Source organism: Nylanderia fulva, unplaced genomic scaffold, assembly GCF_048542155.1.
Source record: "Nylanderia fulva isolate GAGA-0341 unplaced genomic scaffold, ASM4854215v1 Scaffold27, whole genome shotgun sequence".
In the NCBI taxonomy this organism is placed as follows: domain Eukaryota; kingdom Metazoa; phylum Arthropoda; class Insecta; order Hymenoptera; family Formicidae; genus Nylanderia; species Nylanderia fulva.
Genome location: NW_028190336.1, coordinates 1,747,733 through 1,770,598, shown reverse-complemented (window position 1 = coordinate 1,770,598; position 22,866 = coordinate 1,747,733). Strand labels below are relative to the sequence as shown.

The window sequence follows — 22,866 nt, the reverse complement described above, 5'->3', positions numbered from 1 at the left end:
TATCCGACTATTCTCTCTCTTTGCTCTTACAAGTTTTATGTGTACTAAATTTTTATTATTCAAAAACAAATAAAAAATTAATAGGATAATTAGATATTTGATCCATCATTTCACGAGTCACGACACATGTCATGGCGTGTGTAGAATGTAAACTATGGAGTTTTTGACGTAAATATTCAATTGATTTTTGTCAAAAATAATCTATTGGCATGGAATTTGTCGCCACAAAACGACGCAAAAAGTGGAAGAAAAAGCGATATCTGAGGAGGACAAGACGATTGCACGATCGAATCAAAGTTGAGGTTAAGTCCACCAAACATTGGGGTGTCTTCCCAGAACGTATTAATACTTTTGATAGGCCAGAAATATTAGGAACGAGCACGATGGAGGCTGATGCTTTTTGGAAAAATTACGCAATAGCCCAGGAATGGCAAAAAAGGTGGGTTTATAGAACAGATAAATATATTCTGCTCTTTTTTTCTTTTTTCTTTCATGGATAAATTAATAAAAATTTCATGGATTGCATTGGAGAAAAATAATTATAATTTAAGTGGACAATAGAAACTAGCTTTTTTTTAAGTAAAAGATTTAATTATTGAATTTAATTACTGTTTGCAGACATAACATAACCTGGTGGAGGTCACGCTGCCTTGCTCTTGAGTATGAAAATGAAAGGCTGCGCAATAAAATAAGATCGTTAGTTCAGCATCATGCCTATCCTGATACAGTAACTCAGAAAAACAATCATTATTCTAAAGAAAATAACGATGAAGAGGCACAGGAAGAAAACTATACTGGATGCAATTCAGATATTGAAGATGTTGAACTTAATGTGACTGAAGATATGTTAAAATTTTTTGAAACGAGTGAGAGACACAGAAGACAATTGAAGCAAAAACGTAAATCTAACAAGACTGTGCATAAGGAAGATCTTGGAGAAGAAATTTCCATCATTGATGGTGTTGAAAGTGTTCGTGCAAGGAAAGAGGATGCAGACTTGTTATATGGTAATGATAGTTCCAAAATATTAGCAATAGAAACTTCTTTACAGTCTGCAACGAACAAATATAAAGATGCCTTTACTCCTCAATATTGGCCCAATATTCCTCTCAAACCTTAGAATAACTAAGCTAGTCTAGAATGTTATTTTCCAATGTATTTTGAACGTACTTTTAAAAAATATAATTTTTTGCATAAATAAAAATATTCTTAAATTCCATTTTCTTAGATTTTATCTTTTTATATTTTATTAAATTTTATTAAATTTTATTAGTGTAGCGTTCCTATGTTATTACATGAGATGACCAAGAGATGGAGCCATCTTAATATTTCTGCATTCAAATAGCATCTACACGTCTTTGCATAATGTATGTAACAAAGAGAAATTATAAAATCAGAAAACTCAAATATATATATATATATATATATATATATTATTTTTCAAATTTTTTCTGAGAAATTATAATATAACATTTATTTTTCCATATTTTCTATCCTTGTTACAAACATTTTTGAGGGTATAAAACTCGTGTATTGAATTTCAGCAAAAACATATCTTTTGATAATTAATAGTCGGCTAATAGTCGTAATAACAGAACTTTACTTTTATAATAGAATACAGTCGTACTCGGATGAAAGCTTTGCACATGGATAGTTCTCTTTCGAAATAGGAACATTATAAGCGATTTGCATAAAATTGAATCGCAGAGAACGCAACATATATTAAATTTGCAGAGGTGTAAGACTGAGCCAATCGTGCTCAGAAGCACAATATCAAGTTATTTCTCTCGCTTGAGTCGCGCAGTAACCGCGGCTATAAATGACACCTATCATAATGAAATATGTCGGGGGAGGAAAGCAATTAATAGCTTACTCATCTAAAACGACGGGACAACAATTATACTCACATAATTATTACTCGAATCAGAAATAATAATAAAATAAATAAATAATTCTATCGCAGTTCGAAAACAAAAAATTATTGTTTCGTGATACACGTGTTGCATTTATAATTTACATACACGCATGAACGCGCAAGATACGAAGGTGTGAAATATATAGATCTAGTGTAAAGATAGACGTTTTTAGCACCTGTTAACTTTATTTTATGCGTATATATATATAATATGCAAAAAATAGGTAAACCGTTCTCATATTTTCGAAATAATATTTATACGAGGAAATGCACATTTTATGCATACTTTATACATTTACGCGCGAGCCGATTTAATAATCCGCGCCAATTATCGCGAAGCTATAGTTATGGTAATACTGAAAAAGAGCTCCGATTTTGCCGAAACTTTACAATATTTTTGTACGAAAAACGCGAATCTGTAAATTAAAATTGTCACTCTAAAGTAGAAAAAAAAATCGGATTTTAATTACGCACAAAAAGTACAATATTTTGCAAATGCTAAAGTGAGTTTATCTTTACACGATATCCAACCAATACTTAGGTGTATATTTTTCTCGATTTATCAATAAATAATAAAATAGATAATTCGACTCACTTTTCGACTTCTTTTTCTACGGTCTCGGCATTACTCCGGATTCCTGGTACCTTTTCCTGTAGGAAACCAGGAGGCCGCAACTCCTGCGTGATACAACGTGCGAGGTAAAGAAATTAAAAATTAAACATTGAAAGGCTAAAGACTCCCTCTCATGCAGTCCCTTTTGTTATTAATTGAACGTGGTATTGCAGAATTCTGCAATATGTAAAACAATAATTATATAAATTGAGATTTTGCAACGAAAGTCCAAGGTACTTAATGTATTTCAAATTTAGCTATACAGTCTTAAATTTACCTATAGCGGTTTAGTCGATGTTTCGCGAGAGAGCTCATAAGATTTAAATTTATTGAGAGAGATTCTGTTGTGATTGAAAGGCTCTCGAGCTGTGAATGAACGTTTCGATAAGAGGGACATCACGTTGCCGGATAATTTGGGGGAACAAGAGATAGCTCCGGCAATATATCGGAGATAGATCAGGACGCGACTCGGATCATCAGTATATATACGTTATCTATAAACCTACTCAGCGGATAAGCTATGTGAACTTAAACATGACTTTAAAAATTAATTTTTTAATACGGAAAATGATAGCATCTTGTTTGTAGCTATTTAGTGATAATAATTTTGTTTGTAGTTTTATCAATTAAAAAATTTTTTTTAAATTAGGAAAATGACTCGCACTCGACATTGAAATATCTCAAAATCATTTGCGCAGTCTTTTTTTATAAAATCGTTTATAGATGTTTGTAGCAACCGCAGTCGAAATATATATTGATGGAAAAAGCAGATTCAGAAAATCTATAAAATTGACGAAAATTACTTTTGACAATTTTTTCAAAAGATTGCAATTTCTAAACCGTGCAACTACGAAACGAAATAACTACACACATCTATAAATTCTAAGAAAGACTGCGCGAATTTGAGATATCTTAAAGTCAGGCGCAGGTCATAATTTTAATATTTTTTTATTTTTACATTGACTACAAACGAAATAATATCTTTATATCTTTATCCGTATTAGAAATTAATTTTTTGAAAGTCAGGTGCCCGATTCATGTAACTGAATGCGCGACATTTCCAAGTTTGAGTATGTCTTTAAACGGAGATAAATCGATGTCGATCTTAAAATTTTTTAATTACTTTTTACAATTTTTTTAAACGTTTGTAATTTCTACACTGTGCAACTACAAACAAAATGAAAATAACTACAAACATATATATCTACAAACGATTCTAAGAAAGATTATGCCATTGAATTTAAGATCGACTTATAAAGATATATTCGAACTTGGAAATGTCGCGCATTCAGTTTTGTGAATCGGACACTTGACTTTTTAAAAATTAATTTTTTAATATGGAAAAAGATAGTATTTCGTTTATAATTAATGTAAAAATAAAAAAAATAAAAAATTATGATTAGCACTCAACTTTAAGATATCTGAAATAGCTTGCGCAGTCTTTTTGAGAAGTTTAGCTTTAAGGTCGATATCGATCTAGCTTCATGTGAACCTGGCACGATTTTTTAAAAATTAATTTTTTAATACAAAAAATGATAGTATTTCGATTGTAGTTTCAGCAATTAAAAAATTAAAAAATGTAAAAATTACTAGCATCTTATACTTTATGATATCTTGAATGCCCTTGCTGAATTTTTTTCCGAGACAACGATACCTACCTCCGTCAGGAAAAGACCTAATTATAAATAACGCGTGTCGCGGTGCGCCGATACCTTTTTTAGTGTCGGATCGAATTTTCATCTTTCTATCATACTCCCACGGAATAAATGACAGCTTGTGAGGTTTTTCTTTCGAATCTAATTTATTTTATCCGCGCGAGTGCTTTTTTCTATCTTTTTTCTCCGAAGATAAATGTAAATGTGAAGAAAGTTAAGATTGTCTACATTGTTTATCCAAGATAGGACGAAAAATGCTTTCTAATTGAGACTTAATATAGACTTGAAGATGTAAGGACGAATTATCGAATAAAATGGACAATTATCAGTTTACGTTATTTCATGGCGACTATAAACGTCATCATTATATCGATACACGTCTGCACGGTAAATATGATTGGTTCAGCTTCTGCAATATTATTTTTTTTTGTTTGACAAGCTATGACTTATAGACGGCAAGTTTCCAATCAGTGTAGAACACGTAACATGCAAAATGTCCTTCTTCTCTTTTCCCGATAAACCGGTCGGTCCTACGCAAAGTGGCTGCACTTGGGAGAGTCGTTTTATATTCCCTCTACAACTTTCATTTAGATCTTTATCGATCGACTTTCACGGTGTGCTTGCGTATTGCACTTCACTCTGCTTCGTTCCTGACTGTAGTCTGAAATATAATATCCGTGACTCGTACATTCAATTTACTTTTCACCCTTCAATTTATATCGATGAGGATCATTACGGAACTTTCATAAATTGCTATAAATATCTCAATTAATTCAGGAATTAATAACGAATATAACACATGCTATTTAAAGAATAGTTGAAATATCAACTTTTATAAATATATACGTATTTATATAATAATTCTAATACTTTTGCGTTGTACGGTAATTATTGTACGGTGATTATTCACGAATAGTGAATAAGCACTTTATTAAATCTTCTGTTTCTTTTTTAATGTACTTTTTCGGTACGCGTTTATACTTTTTGTTAATTATATACACAGAGAGAATATTCTCTTAAAATTTATCCTAAAAATCATGAATCATGGAACAATAGATATTGGTAGAATTTTACAAGAGTTTTTCTGATTAATATTTTTACACAAATAAAAAATATTAATATCTAAGTATAATATCGAATATGTTCAATTAATTTGACTGTGTACATATTAATATTTTTTATCGTGGCAAATATTAATCAAAGAAACTTTTATACAAATTTTCCAATATTATATTGTATTACGATTACCATGATTTTCAGGGTAAATTCTAAGAGAAAATTCTTTCTGTGTACAGGAAAGAAGCAAAAACTATAAAATTGATGCTGTACATTTTTGCAATTACATAAGCTCTTAAAGCACTTTATCTTTCATTACGGAGCGTTTTTTGCAAAAAGAGAGATGCGAAAAAAGTTGAAAAGTATTCATTTTAGCGAAGTGCTCGAAATCTCTATCTTGTTAATTTCCAGAGATCGCGCGCGACTTCCGAAGTTCTTTTATTGCTTTTTTTTTCGCGCGCAATTTTGCCCTTCCATCATCGCGCCCTAAAATCATTCTTATCGTGCATTTTCAATCTCATCGAGATGTTTTAAGATCCACCTCCATCGTACAAGATGGATTGACCGTAAACAAAAAAATCGCAGGACGGACAGAGAATAAGTAGCGCTTACTTGCTTTTTATCGCGTTTATGTCATTAGCAGTTCCGATGAGTCTAATAAGTTCATATCGGAGAATCGTGTCGAGACAGAGAGCAGAAATTCGCGAAATCCTTTGAAAGGATGTCGAGGACAAGTAGAAGGCACCTGCGACCATTCGCCTTATTAGGTGTCTACTTCCTTCGCTCCTCTCCCTGCGTCACCCTCCTTTTCCCATCCTCTCCTGTGCAGCTCTTAAAAATCATGGCTGCGTGTAACCGTCTACTGATTATATGGATTCGGCGATGATTTCTGATGATGCCCCCGACCCCCGAAATGGTAAAATAATACAGTGTCATGTCCTAGCCTGGACCCTTTGGGTTCTCCGGGCCGGTTCGTTAGCGGGGCCTTGGCGCGAGGCACCCTGTCATTATGCGGCTGGTCTCCATCACCCCCACCAGTATCCAATTTTCGGCGCCTCTTCGTACAACCAACGCGGGCTCGACAAATCCTCTCCCTTCGTTGCTCCTTTCTTTTTCCGCCGCGTATTCGTCTCCTCTCTCTTTATTCTCTCGGTGCTACTATTTTACGCCACCGTTTTGCGACATTGTCCGCGTTTGTACCGCGCATCGCGTGAATCGTGAGATCGTCGTGAGAAAATATTCCCGACTTCTATATTTCTCTCTCTTTTGTATTTGCTCGCGCACGCTTTCCGCCGCATTACCACGGTTGTTAACTCTTTTCAGGGCAAAGTATAGAAAGGGTTGCCTATAAGTGTAGGCAACCCTTTGCAAAAATTGTACTTGCAACGTTGTGCGAATGCTTTTCCTCTCTTTATAAAATAAAATAATTCAACGCTCTTTACTGCATTATAGGAATATACACGGATAGAATTTTTTTCTCCTGGGATTTATGGATTTATGGTATTGGATTTTATAAATTTATCTGTATATATGCGACCATTTTCTTGTAGAACATTTGTCAGAACATTTTTCAGAGAACAACAATATAGATCGAACGAAAATTGATATTAAACAATTTTTATTTAAAGACGTAATAAAATTAAAGGTTGAAAATATATTTTAACGAATAAATTTTTTAGTTTTTCTATTTCTTTGCGAGTAAAAGAAAAAGATATAGCACATTATCCCGCGGTATCGATATAACATGAAATTTAATATCATTTCGGCTCCTGTTGTCATGCCATCAAATAGCATTTTTACGAAATTTGAGCGAGCATCGCGAAATACTATAGGTAGTCACGATTACGACGAACGAACATTCGAAACTCGTAACTCGATCGTGCACTGACTTGGTCTGGTAACGTCATCGTGCCTACGCTCGCTAAATACTCGTGTTCTTTCCTGTAACTTTGCATAATTTGATTTCTTGGGTTTTAGAAATAATCTTAATCCCACACGCTATGAGAATAAATGGCAAAGAATTCAATTATATTTGAAAATATCTCTTTCTCTTGCGTGTGTTTCTCTTTTTCTCTTCTCTCTAGGTGACTTTAATTGTACAAAATTACAAAGATTAAATTACTCAATTACACGGAGAGAATTTTCTCTTAGAATTTACCCTGAAAATCATGATATTGGAAGAATTTGATAAGAGTTTCTCTGATTAATATTTACTACAATAAAAATATTAATAATGTACAATTACATAGTAAATTTTTCAAATATATTTTATATCTTATTGTGGTAGATATTAATATTTTTTATTGTAGGAAATATTAATCGGACAAATTCTTATAAAATTCTTCCTGTTATAAATATCATATTGGCCCACGATTACCATATGATTTCAGGGTAAATTCTAAGAGAAAATTCTCTCTGTGTAATTCTTTACTGATACATCTATTCGATAACATCTTTCGATGACAACACGACGTGACGACGACATAGCTCGTTTTTAATCTTCGAAAATACTTATTCGTAGCATTTTCTACGGGCGGCCGGCGCCTGCTGATTGGCTCCGCCGGAAGTGGGTCGACAAAACCGCGGGGTTCCATTTGTATATATATTTGTAAAAGAGCGCGGCTTGGCTAGGGTCCAGCATCCTTGGGGCGCCCCCGTCCTTGGGGCGCCTCTTTGCAGGTGTAGGTGGTCCCCGCGACCGGCAATCATTTCGCTTAATGACGAGAGCTCTCTCGGTCCTCTTTCCTTTCTTTGATCTGAGATTATCGCACCGTAGTTCTTCCCTTATATCCACGGACCACTTCGGTTCCTTCCTCCTCTTTGCGTCCTCGCCCTCTGCCCCCGTGTTACCACCTTTTATCCCTGAACTCTGTAATTTTCTTCTAGCGACTGTGCCACCACGTCGCGCCGAAATTGGTGTACGCTGGAACGATTTCGTGGAAATGTGCGTCGTCGCTAAAAGAGGGGAATGACGGTGACGGTGGCATTTTCATCGTGGGCTCGACCTTAGAGGAAGAAGAAGAGATGAAGAAAAGAGAGGAGATTGGGTGAGAACGAAGACGAACGAGCCGAAAGAGAACGACGAGAATTAGGAGAGGTAAGGTAATAAGTAGAGGAGAGTAAGAGGTAGATTGGGAGAGAGGGAGGAAGTTCTCTTCTCGTTCCGAGAACAGTCGTACGATGAAGAATCGTTCGGCGGTACCGAACACCTCTTTGCTTTCCTCTCGACGTAGAGATTCGCAGGTGCGCCAATTTCTCTCGTCCCGATGCCGTAGGGACGCAGGCAAGCGTGACAACACGCAACACATTTCTTTCTATCATGCCAAAAATGATACACATTGGCCGCAGATGGAAGTCATTATTATTACAAAGAAGTGTTTTTGTTGCCGACCGTCTGTCGATGTCGAGCCACTATCCCCTGGATATATGTAGGCGCGCTGACGACTTACCGAGAAGGAGTTCTCTCCTCCTGGATCTCTCTTTCTCTCGCCTCGTATCTGTCCGCGAAACGAAATTGGCGAACGATTCGAAAACCCGATCCGCGTATTCCCACGTCATTAAAGCTAACTATATACCTACCCTGTCAATTCGAGTCGTTGTCTTCGCGGAATTAAGAGCGCGCGCTAATAGCGCATTATTTCTACGCGCGCGAAATCCACGCGGGTAAGTGACTTCCGCGCACACAAGCGACTTAATTTCCGGGAAAATATTCGCGTGTCACTATGATATTATATGCGCGTCGTCATCTTACGTGATGGTGTGCGCGCGCTCGCTCTGCTTCCAGCACCTGCAAGAAAAGCCGAGCGGTTGACCGAGCAAACAATACGGACGATGATGCACCGTCCCGAACGTATTGTCCGCCGCGAGTAGTAGTAGGCGGCGGATTTATCTGCCTACTCGTAGAGTCAGGTAGAGAGACGAGAGAGGGAGAGAGAGATAGGGGTCCTCGACCCCCGGGACACGTCGCGTCGCTGCTCGGCGGCCGACCGGCTGCCGCCGACGTCGTCGCCGTCGGAACTGATGGATCTTTCTTTCGTTTCCCGCCGATTTTGCGCCGATCTACTAATTATCGAGAAATTCAGGAAATGACAAATCGCGTCGTACGCACAGTTACACTTCCCCCTATAACGTGATCCTCGACGGCGACTCTTAACGGAACGTGTAGATTAGCGAATCGTCGTAATGACCGGTTGCGACGAGTTTCGATTCGCGACGGTTCTACGATAATTGCCGATCGATGTTCATTACCTCGTCTAATTGTCGCCGTAAACATTCGTTAACTTTTGATCGCTCTGCTCGCCAAGTATCTCAACGAGATTCTCTGCAATCGAGGAAACAACAGCAGTCTCTATATATTAATGATATCTTGAATTTATATTTAATTAATATACTGATTTTTTTTAATAAAATCATACGGTTGTGTTAAAAATATAACATTCGATGTTATTTGGCAAACATTTTCATTATTTAATTTTAATAATATGTGCATCTATATATATTAAGTGATAAAAGAGCCACTATTTATTTTTTTATTTGTAACATATCTTACATGAATATTTTGATTTCCTTTCTATTTAAAGTTCTGTCTATTTGATCCCTCTACCATATAAATTATTTACTCAACTGTACACTGTATACAGTTATTATATATTCGCGGTTGATGTAGGTGAGTTTGAAATGTTGTTTGATATTTTATACATCTATTATGATTAATATCAAAAGATTGCTTTCGCAACAGAACATCAAAATTAATAATTAATATGTTGGAGATATATTTAGCGATCTCTAATCTATTACAATACGAGATAAACGTCATGTAGAATATCGTAAAGATGTAAATTTATGATAAAAATCTGGCGTAAGTTGATCCGAAATTTGAATCATCAAGAAGGCATCTGTAATATTTCAAGAGGATATTTTAGAATTAATTTGATTTAATTTTAGATTTCTCCAATATAGTCATTAGATGATTTATATGTCACATTTGAAAGGTATTTTCGTAAATCCGATTTGCGTGTCTAACAATAAGAGATGGCACACATTCCCATAGTTCCTTCTCTTGTCATGTCATGAAATTCTAGCATTTGTGCGATTTATCTTACAATTAGTACGACCATAAATCAGACAATTCATGGGACACGATGCCTAGAGCTGCTCTTGATATTTTCCTGGTCACGTTGCAAAAATTCCAGAACCTATCCTCGTCATTAGTCAATTCGCACGAGACATTGACAGGTCCCTTTGCTCCGAAAATCTCTTTCTCGTAAAGCCCATTTTCGTGTGAACGCGCGCGTTTCTAGGAGACGGCACGTTCCCGTGGCCGTTTTTCTTGTCGCGTCACGAAATTCCAGGACCTTTGGCACACGTGGGAGACGCGTATACATAGGAGGCTCTATACGTAAGGCCCGACGCGGAATGAGCGCCGACGGTAAGTCGGTTTCTCGCATACCGAGCGCTCAGGTAGGTAGATGGGACGGTGGAGAGAGAGAGAAGCTGAAGAGGAAGGGGGAAGAGAGAGTGCGAGCGAGTCGGCATGCGGGCAAGCAAGGCAGGTAAGAGAGTTTGGTATGGTCTAGCTGCTCGCTGCCGAGGAGCGCGTTGAATGCCGGGCCCGGTTGCTTGCGAACAGCATCGCCGATCCCCTCTCCAAGATGGCCGCCGGTTGGGTCCAGCTTCGCGAACCCCTTCCTCCCTCCCCCGATCTGCGCGAGCCCGTCGAGTCAGGGCCCCCGACTCAGGGCCCCTGAGTCCCCTGAGTCAGGGGAAGGGTAGACCTCGCAGGTGCCGCCATGTCAGTGCATGCCTAACCTCGAAGCCGCGCGGAACGGACGTTGGGCTCGAGTACGCGACAAACACCTCGTCGTGTCGTGCTTTTCCAAGGGAACTTTGCTCTGACTCGTTCTCCGATTGCGGAGAGTCGCGCATACGAATATCGCCGGTATACGCGAAAGTTAGGACCGGTTCCTTCCATTCGTCGTATATATATTTCGACCTGAAACTACTTACGCGCGTTAAAGTCTCCGGCGCGCGGTACCAAAAGTGCTCCGATCTCGCGAGGCCTCGGCCTATCGTGGAAGATATCGAACGGACAAGATACCGCGACCCAGAAGTGCCGCGGAGAGAATAGCGATTCGCGAGCGAATCTCGAGTGAATTCAAAGTGTGTATCGCGTTTACGTGTATGCGAAATCGGATGAAAATTGTTCCATCGGTATTCCATCGGTGTGTATAACATTGACAGTTCGGAGTTTGTGAATTTCTCGGAAGGCATTCGGAATAAATTCGTGATCGTCGCGACTTATATATAATTGAGTATTTTCTCATCTCTCTCTCACCAGGTGAAATAACTCCGTCCAAGATCTTATTCGTAACGCAGATGAAGCGGACGTTGCACGTTGAAGAATGACAACGGCAACGACCGGCCCGGCACATCGCGGAACGAATTAGGCGCGTCGTGACCAACGGGTGTCTGCGACGCAGGAACACGCTCAGGAACGGAAACGTGTGTCCCAAGGACAGATGTACGGGACGTGTCCGACGGGACGGGACACCATGTATGACGCGAGACTATCGCGCCGGGTTCACGACCGGTCGTGCTGATCGGTCCGATTACCAGGTCGTCGTGGATCTAACGCGAGGAATGTGCCATATCTCGCCGTCGAGATATTCCCGGTGACAGCGAGGATAGATACGACGTGTTTATAGCTGGCGGAGAAAAAAAAGAGATATCCTGAAAATCGCGCAGCGAGGAGAGAAGATTTCGAAAGGTAGAGAGGAACGAAACGTGAAAATCTCCACGACGGTATGTCGCGAATTGCATCGGGAAACGGCTCGTGCGGTCACGACAGGTCGACGTGAGTGAGACGCAGTGAGACAATTGCCGGTTTTCTGAATGCGAAGCTACGTTTTTCCCGCGAGAAAAAAGAGATAATACTCCGCGTCGGTGTAAGTGATGCTACAGTCGAGAGAAACCGAGGATAAAAGCAGTGATTTCGTGCTTGGTTGGTGCTGGTGCTAAATATGTTGGGTTAGGTTAGGTGATAATAAAAAGGTGCCGGTGAAGGAAGGAAAGCGCCGTGCTAATCACCGTGAGCTTCGTTTGTCGCGGACGGGGAGAGGAATTTCGTACGAGCGAGAAAGGAAAAGGACAGCCAAGAGAAGACTCGGTGTCGTCACGCTGTGCGACGTCAGAAGACGCGACAAGTGATACGTTTCTCATTCGTCATCGCGCACTCGGCCTCTCGCGAGACTAGCGGCCGCGTAGGAATGGAAAGATCGAGATAATATCACGAAGACGGGTGAGGAGGAGGAGGAGGACGGCCGTGGCGTGGTGTTGGAGACCCCCAGGATGCGGCATCTGCTACTGTTCCTCGTCCTGGGAGCGACCCTCGCCCCGGGCGCGCTGCCCCAGATCACAAAGTACCTGGAGGTCTCCGAGAATGCACGGCCGGGTACTAGGGTGGGCTTTATCGACGCCGACAGTCCACCGTACCTGATAGTGTCGGTACCGGGTTCATCGGTGGAGTCCGATCTGATCGTCGATCAAGCAACGGGGGAGATAAAGACAAATGTACAGCTGGACCGCGAGACCCGTCCGTCGTATAGCTTGATAGCGTTGCAGCAGAACGTGCAGGTCGTCGTGAAAGTCCTCGACGAGAACGACAACGCGCCAACTTTTCCCATGGACCACGTGGACGTGGAGTTTCCGGAGAATTCGCCTCGCGATGCCAAACGGGCACTGCCACCTGCCAAGGATCCCGATCTCGACCAGTACTCGACGCAACGCTACGAGATCATCTCCGGAAATCACGGCGACGTCTTCCGACTATCGCAGCATCGTGGCCGCGACGGGGTCCTCTACCTGGATCTGCAGAATTCCGGCTCGCTGGACCGGGAGGCGCGTTCGCGTTATCACCTGGTGATCGAGGCTCTCGACGGCGGAACGCCGCCGCTCCGATCGAGCTTGCACGTAAACGTGACGGTGCAGGACGTCAACGACAATCCGCCCATCTTCAATCAGACTCGCTACGACGCGTGTGTACCGGAAAACGCGACCGTCGGCACGCCGGTGCTGGCGGTGAACGCGACCGACGCCGACGCCGGGGACAACGGCCGCATCGAGTATTCCATCAATCGCCGACAGTCCGATCGCGAGGAGATGTTCCGCATCGATCCGGAGACCGGCATGGTTTACGTCAACAAGCCCCTAGACTTTGAGTCTAAGGAACGTCACGAACTGGTCATTGTCGCCCGGGATCGCGGTGCCCAGCCGCTGGAAGCCAGCGCCTTCCTATCTGTACGCGTGACCGACGTCAACGACAATCAGCCGGCCATCACCGTCATCTTCGTTTCGGACGACGCGACCCCGAAGATCAGCGAGAGCGCACAACCCGGCGAATTCGTCGCCCGGATATCCGTCCGCGATCCCGATTCCAGGAACAAGAGCGAGTACTCGAACGTGACGGTTACCCTAACCGGGGGCGAGGGTCATTTCGGTCTGGCCACGCGAGACAATATCATCTATCTGGTGGTAGTGGAACGTCCTCTGGACCGCGAAGAGAAGCCCGTTTACGATCTATCAGTGGAGGCGACAGGACGCCGGTACGCCACCCCTTCGTGCCGTGCGCACCTTCCGACTGCTCGTCACCGATGTCAACGACAACGCGCCCAAGTTCGTGCGGGAGAGATACGAGGCCCATCTCCTGGAGACGTCCGAGCCTGGCACGTCGGTGCTGCGAGTGACCGCGACCGATCTCGACGAGGGCGCCAACTCGGCCGTACGTTACTCCCTTTTGAACACGACGTCGTGGTTCGCGATTGATGAGATCACCGGCCTCATCAGCACGGTGACGCACGTGGAATGCGAGGTGGACCCGGCGCCGGTCCTCGTGGTGATCGCGACCGATTCCGGACGGCCGCCCTTGAGCAGCAGCGCGACCGTACGAGTGACAGTGCACGATTACAACGACAACGAGCCCATCTTCGAGAAGCCTCTCTACAACGCCACCGTGCCGGAGGACATGCCCGTCGGACGCTGCTTCCTCAAGGTAGGAGATTGTGCAAAAATATCCAAGTTTCTTCTCTAGCTCTCGCGCGCGCTTACCTATTCGTGAAACGAAGCGTTGATTGCTCTCGCGCCGCGGAAATGTGAGAAAGCGAAGATCCTTCGTCGATACGTCAAAACGCTAATGTCACGTCAAGTCGCGTGACGGCTGAATGTATGTGTGAGTCTACGATGAGGAGTGTTTCGCACACTATTCGAGTGAACGATATGCTTACGTTACGCTTTTCACACGCCGCCGCGCGATACAATTGTGTTTTAATACTGTGCTCTTAACGAGCATTCAACTCATACTACGTCAAGTCTCTCTCTCTCTCTCATACACATACATATCTGTGGCTTTAAAAATTTCGTACATTTTGTTAGGATGTAAAAGTATATTCGTAATTTGTTTGATATTTATATGGTAGGTATTTATAAAATAATTATAAAGACATTTAAAATTATTGATATTCTTATTCTTATACATACATACATGTATGTAGTAACGCTGACGGCGATTGTTTCGTTAGCCGGGTCGCAACGTAAAAAGTTGTGGAATAGGTCCGCGGGCTGTTGCAATTTTGTGAATTGCTTGTCATGCCGCTTGATATCTATATGACGCGCGGAATATTTTCCACACTTGTCTGAACGTTTGCGTTCGCGGGTGTAAAGACGTCGGGCGACGTAACGCTGTCATCTCCCTTAACAAGCGTGGTACTGTCGGGTGGGCTTTCACACTTTCCCTTTCTTTCTACGCCTGTAATTGATATTTATATTCGAAGAAAACTCGATTCGGAGGCATGAGGTTGATTTCTCTCTATCTTAATTTGTTCAATCACGCATTCGTTGTTCGCACGCATATATGTATATACAGAAGTTACAAGCTCTCTTCCTTCGCTCACGATATGCGAGAAATCGAGGCTTAATTGACATATATACTCGGATAATCAGCTAATGTTTACAATCATTTACAATCGAAGAAAATCCGTCACCAGGCCTTTTATGCGTCCCTAATTGATCCGTCATCGCGAGTCGATTACGAGAAACGATTTACGAGAGTTCCCTCGCAAATTAATATCTTAAATGTCGCGTCTCGACGCGAAAAACCCTGACGGTGAATACTTTGCGTTTAATCCTTGCATAAGCCGCGTCGTTTCGCGTAAACTCGCAAAGATTCGCGTTAAAGGCCAAGCCGGGCACGAAAGGGCACGAACGCATCTCTCGCATAAGGCAGTCGTGGAGCCGTCAGACACGTACGTTACGGGGAAAGCTGTAATTGGTATACTCGCGAGAGGTTTTCTTCGGCGTGTTTCAATTAGTACCGCCGCACCAGGGCTGAGTGCGCGTTATCGATCATCGTCTTTTTATTCCGGGAAAAGAAGCGATTACTTACGCGATTCGCAGGTGAAATAATAACGCGAGTCTCTCATTTGCATAGCGGTCGCGTGTTTTTCACTCCGATCGGAAGAAGGATGAGGACAAGAGAGAGAGAGAGAGAGAGAGAGAGAGAAGAAGGAGCGGCGACCTGAATGAGGAAAGTATACTGTACGCAAAAGTGTTGCGTACGTATGGACACGGATAACGGGGCGACATGAATCGCTCCGGGGCGTAGCGTCGACGCCGACCCGAGAGCGAGGAGAAGACGAGACTCCTTTCTCTCTCTCTCTCTCTCTTTCTCCTTCTCTCCGTTTCGCTTCTCTCGTCTCGCCTCGCTCCGTATTCCGGTATTATATCGACCACGTGGCTGCTCGCGGAGAGGAATCCCGCCGACGTTTCCTTAGCGGGGCCGTCGCCGCCGCTATACAACGACGAGACGCTCTTCCCCTAGAGCGGTGTTAGAGCGCGAACAAGTTAGTCCCGACACACCGATGGTGCTTTATGAGCCGGTTGCATCCTGCCGTGAATGCGCGAGCGCATTTGCGTACGTATAAGTTTCGAACGGGATAACGACGAGCGGGAATAAAGGCTGGAATGAGGGTGGGGACTGAAGAGTAAATCCCGGAAGAGTAGAGATATTAGGGATGGAGAGGTCTCTCTCTTTCTGAAATTTGAGATATCGCGTCGTTTCACTTAAAGAAGATTACGCGTGTACCTGCTGTCGTCTGACATTACGAATGATCGTGTTACGTTTGACGTATATAATCGTCGAAAGTAACGTTACACCACTTACTTATATCGCGACGAGATAGAGCCCGGCGAGAAATCGAGATGGTGAGAAGCGAGCGGCGCTAAATTCCTCGCTTTTGCTTCTTCTTCCTGCATCTAAACCCCGCTGAAAGTTCTTGAAAGTGAAAGTCTGATGTAATACACCGATAATGCCGAAGAGACTAATTCGACGGTAATCAGCGAGCCGATCGTCGACGGTATCGCGCCGACCGTTAAATCGCCCTGACACGGTCAACGCGCTTCCTTTACGCCTTGACGAAACGCGCACGATAAAAACGCTTCTCGCTGCATACGCTTAACGCGCTAGGGCTGCCAAATTGGCACTTCAAAATGCGAATTTTTATCAAATTTATGTATGGCATTTGATTGTCCACAATTGTCCATAGATAATCGTTTCCGTCTCTCATGCAAAAAAAAAAAAATTAAAAATAAAAAAGAAATTTGAATAAATTTCATCATTAGCACCCCTAGATGCACCCCCGTTTATAATTTTTAAATATAATCGCACTTTCAGTTATAATAAAATTGATTGTTGATTTTTTAAAATTTATTTTTAATTTTTATTTGCAAGCTGCACAAAAGATGATTACTTTTGCTCAAATGTGGACAAATGCAGAATGTGCTTACGATAAAATTGATTCCTTTTTGATTTGTAATTTTTTTGCAAAGTGGAGAAGAAACAATTTTGGACAGTCGAATGCTATATCAATTTTGTAAAAATTCGCATTTTGGGATGCCAATTTAACAGACCTTAACGCACTTTCTGACCGAGATATATACATATATATTCGTACCGCGAGACGACTTGGCAAAAGCGTCCGTGTCATTCATACGCAACATCGATTCATGGACCGTAGATCCTGGGAGAAGGGAAGAGACGACGGAAGGGGGCGCAAAATAAAGGAAGAGAAGAAATCTTCGTCCTTTTCTTCCTCTCGCGCGCGCACGACCCTTTTTTGTCCCGTTGGATTGTCATCCGCGTGCGACGCGACTACACGCCGCCGAATGCCGATGGAAATTGCACGGATGGAATAAGCCGAGTGCATTTTTCAATCGGCCGACCGACGACGCAGGCAGCATTTCGCAGCATCCGGCGGGGGCCAGACGTATATCCGCGACCCGATGTTAAATGGCTGTCCCCGGTACGATATATATATTTTATTGGCGTTTCGCTGCCTAGTTCAATGATAATTTATAATTGTCCGCGCGCGCGCTCATACACAACCGACTGTAATTATAATAATTACAGATTTTTCGTTCGGGCCCCTTTCGGCCCGGACGCCCTCTTCGTTCCATCCCTCTCGATGCAGCTCCACCCCTTTGGTCCTTCGTCTTTCGGGCCCTCCTGCCCCATCCCCTTCGTATGCGTCTCTCTTTTTCTCTTTCCTCCTGTCTGTCGCTTTCTCTCTCTCTCTCTCTCTCTCTCTCTATCTCGCTCGCACGTTACTCTTTCTATCTCGCGAACAGAGACCAGATCTACGGCGGCTCCGCTGAAACGGGTTTTGGAAGTTGGACTCGCGCGAGTCGAATCCTCGCGCTCGATTCCTCAGAGAAACCACTGTCTCTGCTCTCGTCTCCGGTTAAACGTGCGGACGTTTGATTCCGATAGCGATAAATATCGAATCGCGATGATATTGACGAATATAAAAACAAAACCAAACGAATAGCATGCATACTGCATTCCTTTCAGATTGATAAGCTATTAAATTGTGACATAATTAATTTTGCTTCGGAATAGCAATCTCTCGCGTTATGTTAGCAAACACCAATCTTCAACCACTCGTAGAATCTAACGAAATATCCGCGCATGTTCCCGCACGAGGAATAACGGAACACGCGTGCATATACATATACGTCGGGAATACTCTCTTCCAATTCATCCTCGCGCCCATTATCCGTCCTAACCGACGACGGAGGATCATTAAGCCAGGGCGCCTTTTGTCCGTCTCTAACAACGAAGCTCGAAAAGAACGAGGGACTCGAGAAAAATGCAGCCAACAGGCGTGCTCTACTTCGAGTCCTTCTCGAGCAGACGCGAACGATCGTCGTTACACTTTCCACTGTCGAAGAACCGCGAGATTGCGAGTTTGCGAGTCGATGCAGAGTCGCGCGAGCGACGTCGTATCTTTCAGGGGGATGATGCATCTCTTTCCGTCTCTCTCCCTCCCTCTTTTGGACGCCGGTATATAGTATATCGCGGTACGAAGTGATGACCGTAATGACTCTAACCACCGTCTGACATCTGGCATTAGGCACTCGGGCTTTCGAGTGGCAACGCCCGCAGCAATTGTTGCCGTTTACGACTGCCGTGCGCGCACTCCTTCTCCCTTTACCCTCTCTCCATCAATGATTCTTCTCTTCTATCTCTCCTCTTCCTACCCGGCTGCTCTTCTTGTCTCTTCTCCCTTCGTCCTTTCCCTCTCCCTTATAATCTCTCGCTCCCTCTTCTTGTCCCTCTCAACCTCCTCTTCGTATCTCCTTCTCGTTTCCCTCTTGTCCCGTTCTCGCTCGTACGTATCTTCTCTCTTTCTCTCTCTCTCCTTCGCTCGCTTCTGGTCCCTCCCTACCTCTTGTTGGTCCGCTCTCGATCCTACGCGCTATAGACCGCATTCCCGAGCGCAACGACGAGGCAAAGATATATGTATATGCATTCGCGTGTGCACCGTTCGCCGTCGCCACTGCCATCGCGTTGCCGTTGCAGTTGCGAAGCTGCATGCTCGCATAGCGCTGCTCCTGAAAAGTCACAATTGCAATATTTGTAATATACATATATATGTATACATATTTTCGCGCTACTTTTTCGCACAACTCGCCCGCGAGACAGGTGACAAACTCTCGCGTTCTTTCACGTGCGAACGGCCGCTTATTTACATGCGGATTATGCAATCACACGCGGCTCTAATCATAATACCCGCGCTACATAATACGAATCTGGTTTTGTCCGGACGAATTGCAAAACGTTGACACGCGCTCGTTAACCCGCGTCACAAACACGTGTAGCTTCGAATTAAAATAGGAAATATATAATGAAGATTATATATCGCATAAATAGCACGTTTATGTTAAATTGTTCAAGTATTTTAAAGGATAGATTAATTAATTATTTATTAGATGAATGTATTCATGAAACTTATCCTTACTTTATTTCGAGCCGAACAATCGAAAGGCGAAATTAAAAAAGATATCACGGCGTGACTCTCTTAACATCCCAAATATGACTTATATCTTTGTGTTTTACATTAAAAATCATTTTTATTTACATATATGAATCTTCTTATTAATATATGTCGAAGAACTACAATCGCTGAATTGACACTCCTTTTATCGCGAGAATTATGCGTGCTGCGCAAGAAGTTTGCCTAATGTAATAAATTAACGTGAGGTAATATGACTAAAAGAATGTTTCGTAAAAATCGTTAAACAATATAAATGAAAAATAATCAAGTAATATATACTTCTATATAAATGCATCTATATCTTTCTTCAAATCGGCAAGTAAATCACACTCTTGTTACTGCTGACAAGTGATTTATATCCATCAATTTGATTGCTCAAAGAAATTGTCCACTCGATATAGGCCTTAACGATTCTCGAGAGCGATTTTATTCACATCTTTCTATACCACTTCATAGTCATCTCTAATACGTTTTAATTCTCTACATTGAAAATACCGGTACGTCTCGGGTCGTGCGAAAGTGGAGTCGCACTTATTGCGTGTGATACGCATAACATTCGTCATTTATTATATTCATCATTTCGCATCCTCATTTCAGGAATAATAGAGATTAGATTTCCAATGCAAAAAAAAAAAACAGGCCGTCTCTCATCGAATAACGAACTCATATCGCGTGGCCGTATTTCGCGAAGCACAATTATGGGCATTAGAAAGTCATCCTTATTAAAAGCGCGCACATTAACTAAATTTCTCTTTGTACAAAAATACGCCAAGTCGACGAACCTGGGAATGCCGGAAGTTTATTCATACATATAATCTCGTTTTAACCAATCATTTTTATTGAACAAAAGGCAGCGAAATATCCTTTTTTAAAATTATAGCCAACAAATTATTATTAGATAACTTCACCAATCAGTTTGCACGTTCTATCATGAGATGCAACATACGCGGTGACAAATTGCACGATCTTCTTAAGCAGAAACGTCTCTCTAGAACAATTTGCATCGAGCCGACCGAGTTGAAAATAAATTCTAACGCGCGGCGATCGTTTAGCGGGAGAAAAGAAAAAATAGGATTATCCTTATCGGCGTAGCTGATTACCATCATTTTCCTGCGCTCCTAGCAGCGATAACCATCCGTTATCAGGTTTCCCATGTCTCCCTGGATTACTCAACGTCCTTCTCTCTTTTCTCGATAGTGGGTGGTGAGGTATTGAACGACCTGTCGTCCATCCTCGTGTTCGAAATGCACAGGGGGTACCGTATTTTATTTAAATAATCGCGGAAAAAGGCAAGTCGCTTGCGTTTCTCGCTCGTAAATTTCAAGTTTCTCACATCAGACGTTACGCAAGAAACAAGCCCAAGGCTTTAGCTAGCCATATGCCTTTCAATGCGAGTCTTTTTCCGCGTTTTACTTTGCGCTGACGGTTAATGTTATACTCATGCGAGAGGGAAGACTGCAATTTTCGGGCTGGATTCCCGAGAGAGATTATTCTCCGCGCGCGTGAAATCCCGCGAAAAATTCAGCTTTAATGCCGCGCCGATACTTGAAAAAAAATTTCCTTTCACACACGTGATGCCCGCGAACAACGCGAACAAACGATGCCGACCGGCTACATCGGGCCGACCGAGAGTAGAGACGGTAAGAAGGTGTGTACGTCATAAGAAGTAGGTGATTGCTGTAGAACTTCTACGCGGAGGGCCGAGGTCTCTCTGCTCTCAAGAGTCTACGGTGCATAACGCCGTTAAGAGAGGAACGGCTCGTAAAATCCCTGGTCAGCTGAGCGAGCCTTGGCTACAGGCCGCGAAAGACAAGCCGAGAAAAATACCTATGCGATCGTACGATATCCCTTCTCCCTCTTTTCTCCTCTCCGCGGTTGTCACACCGGGATTACAAGCATGCCCAATAAAGCCGCTTTATAACGATATCGCTGGCGACTTATAAGTAATTTATGAAGTTTCAAGAGAAATTTCGTTCAACGCGCTCAACACGTATTTAAAGTTTGCCTAGAAAGACAATAAATAATTTACCGACAATAAATTACATTACAATATTCGATTCTCGAGATGTTGGGATAGATAACGCGTAAATCCATTTGGATAAGGATAATGTTGTCAAGTACTATTCGAGACAATGCAGTGATAAGCCGCTGTTCGAATGACATTATATAGGATGCTTGAACTTATCAATGTTACGTAATTGTCTCCGTAATAATATCCATAAACGTCCGATACCGGATACCATAAAATCGCTGGTACGCATCGTTGCGTTAATGAAGGAAGATAACGTAGATCGTAACGACGCTCGTCTTTAGAAACTTGATTATCGCGATAACACTTGTCACAGCCTCGCACGTAAAGTGTAATTTTACCGGTATGCTCGATCGTATCTGATAATTTTTCTCTTTCGCCGGAGGACATTATTTCTCTTTGGAAAATTAAAATTTCTCACAGAGAGGTCTCTCTCGGTTTCTAATACGATGGAGAATAGAATTACGTAATCAATATATTTCTCACTTTCCACGCGTCCTTTTCTCAACTAAACTACTCAATTAAGTTATAACAAAGATGCGGGGCCGAGAGACGATTAAGAAACTCTCCAGATTCGCCAAAGGCGTTAAAACGTTAAAATCGGGGCCATGTCTCGTGATCCCGATCGAAGTCGGTCATTCTTGATCACTTGGTGCCGAAGAGCCCGCGGCTGGCTGCAGCCGAGCGTTTCCTCCAAGTTTAACGAAACGACGACGAAGAAGAAGAGCGAGGCCGGAGGAAAGAGAGGTTTTTAAGTGCGTGTGTATATGCATCGAGACGTCGAGGAGAGAAAGCGCTCGGTAGGCAGATCGGTACCGGGCTGTAACGCGCAGGTAGAGGAGGCGATCGAGAGACGAAGGAAGGCGCGAGAGAAAAGGGACGGGAAACTGCGTGTGAGCCGGCACTTTCCAATGCACTTGGTCGGTGCGACCGGGAAAGTGCAACGCGTCGGGTTAAGCCGAGCGTAGACCTCATTTGCACGTGCATCACGCGCGTGAAAGATGCGCGTTTGCTTCATCGATAAAACGTCCTATTTCGCGTCTCCGTCTCGAAAAATAGACTCGCTATCCGTGAAAGTTTGCGTCTCTCTCTCTCTCTCTCTCTCTTCTCTGCAAAATAAACACAGTAATATATATTCAGCGCTGTCACGAAAAGAAATATTTAAACAAGAAATTGTGATTAATGAAACATTTATTATAATACTTTAAAGAAAT

At 42.6% G+C, this 22,866-nt stretch overlaps 2 protein-coding genes and 1 pseudogene across 3 annotated transcripts in view; all 3 read left to right on the top strand.

Annotated features, from left to right (window-relative positions):
- The first annotated feature begins 62 nt into the window (after positions 1 to 62).
- Positions 63 to 1,219, top strand: LOC114931516 (gem-associated protein 8). Its single transcript, XM_029303597.2, has 2 exons — positions 63 to 439; positions 619 to 1,219. The coding sequence occupies exons 1-2, from the start codon at positions 210 to 212 to the stop codon at positions 1,118 to 1,120; spliced, it is 732 nt and encodes a 243-aa protein (XP_029159430.1). The 5' UTR covers positions 63 to 209; the 3' UTR covers positions 1,121 to 1,219.
- On the top strand, positions 941 to 14,065 carry LOC114931508 (protein dachsous pseudogene; annotated as a pseudogene). Its single transcript, XR_014924919.1, has 3 exons — positions 941 to 1,007; positions 8,126 to 8,336; positions 11,577 to 14,065. The product of XR_014924919.1 is annotated as a protein dachsous pseudogene (transcript).
- ds (dachsous cadherin-related 1) overlaps positions 14,065 to 22,866 on the top strand; it is a 277,551-nt gene continuing 268,749 nt past the window's right edge. Inside the window, exon 1 of the mRNA XM_029303522.2 lies at positions 14,065 to 14,285. Within this exon, the coding sequence (XP_029159355.2) occupies positions 14,259 to 14,285 (27 nt within the window). The 5' untranslated portion in view covers positions 14,065 to 14,258. The remainder of the gene's footprint in view (positions 14,286 to 22,866) is intronic.

Excerpts from the sequence above, each read along its gene's own strand:
- LOC114931516 (XM_029303597.2), top strand. The coding sequence starts at position 210 with ATGGAATTTGTCGCCACAAAACGACGCAAAAAGTGGAAGAAAAAGCGA. Across the intron at positions 440-618 it reads GCCCAGGAATGGCAAAAAAG|ACATAACATAACCTGGTGGA; the intron begins GTGGGTTTATAG and ends TACTGTTTGCAG.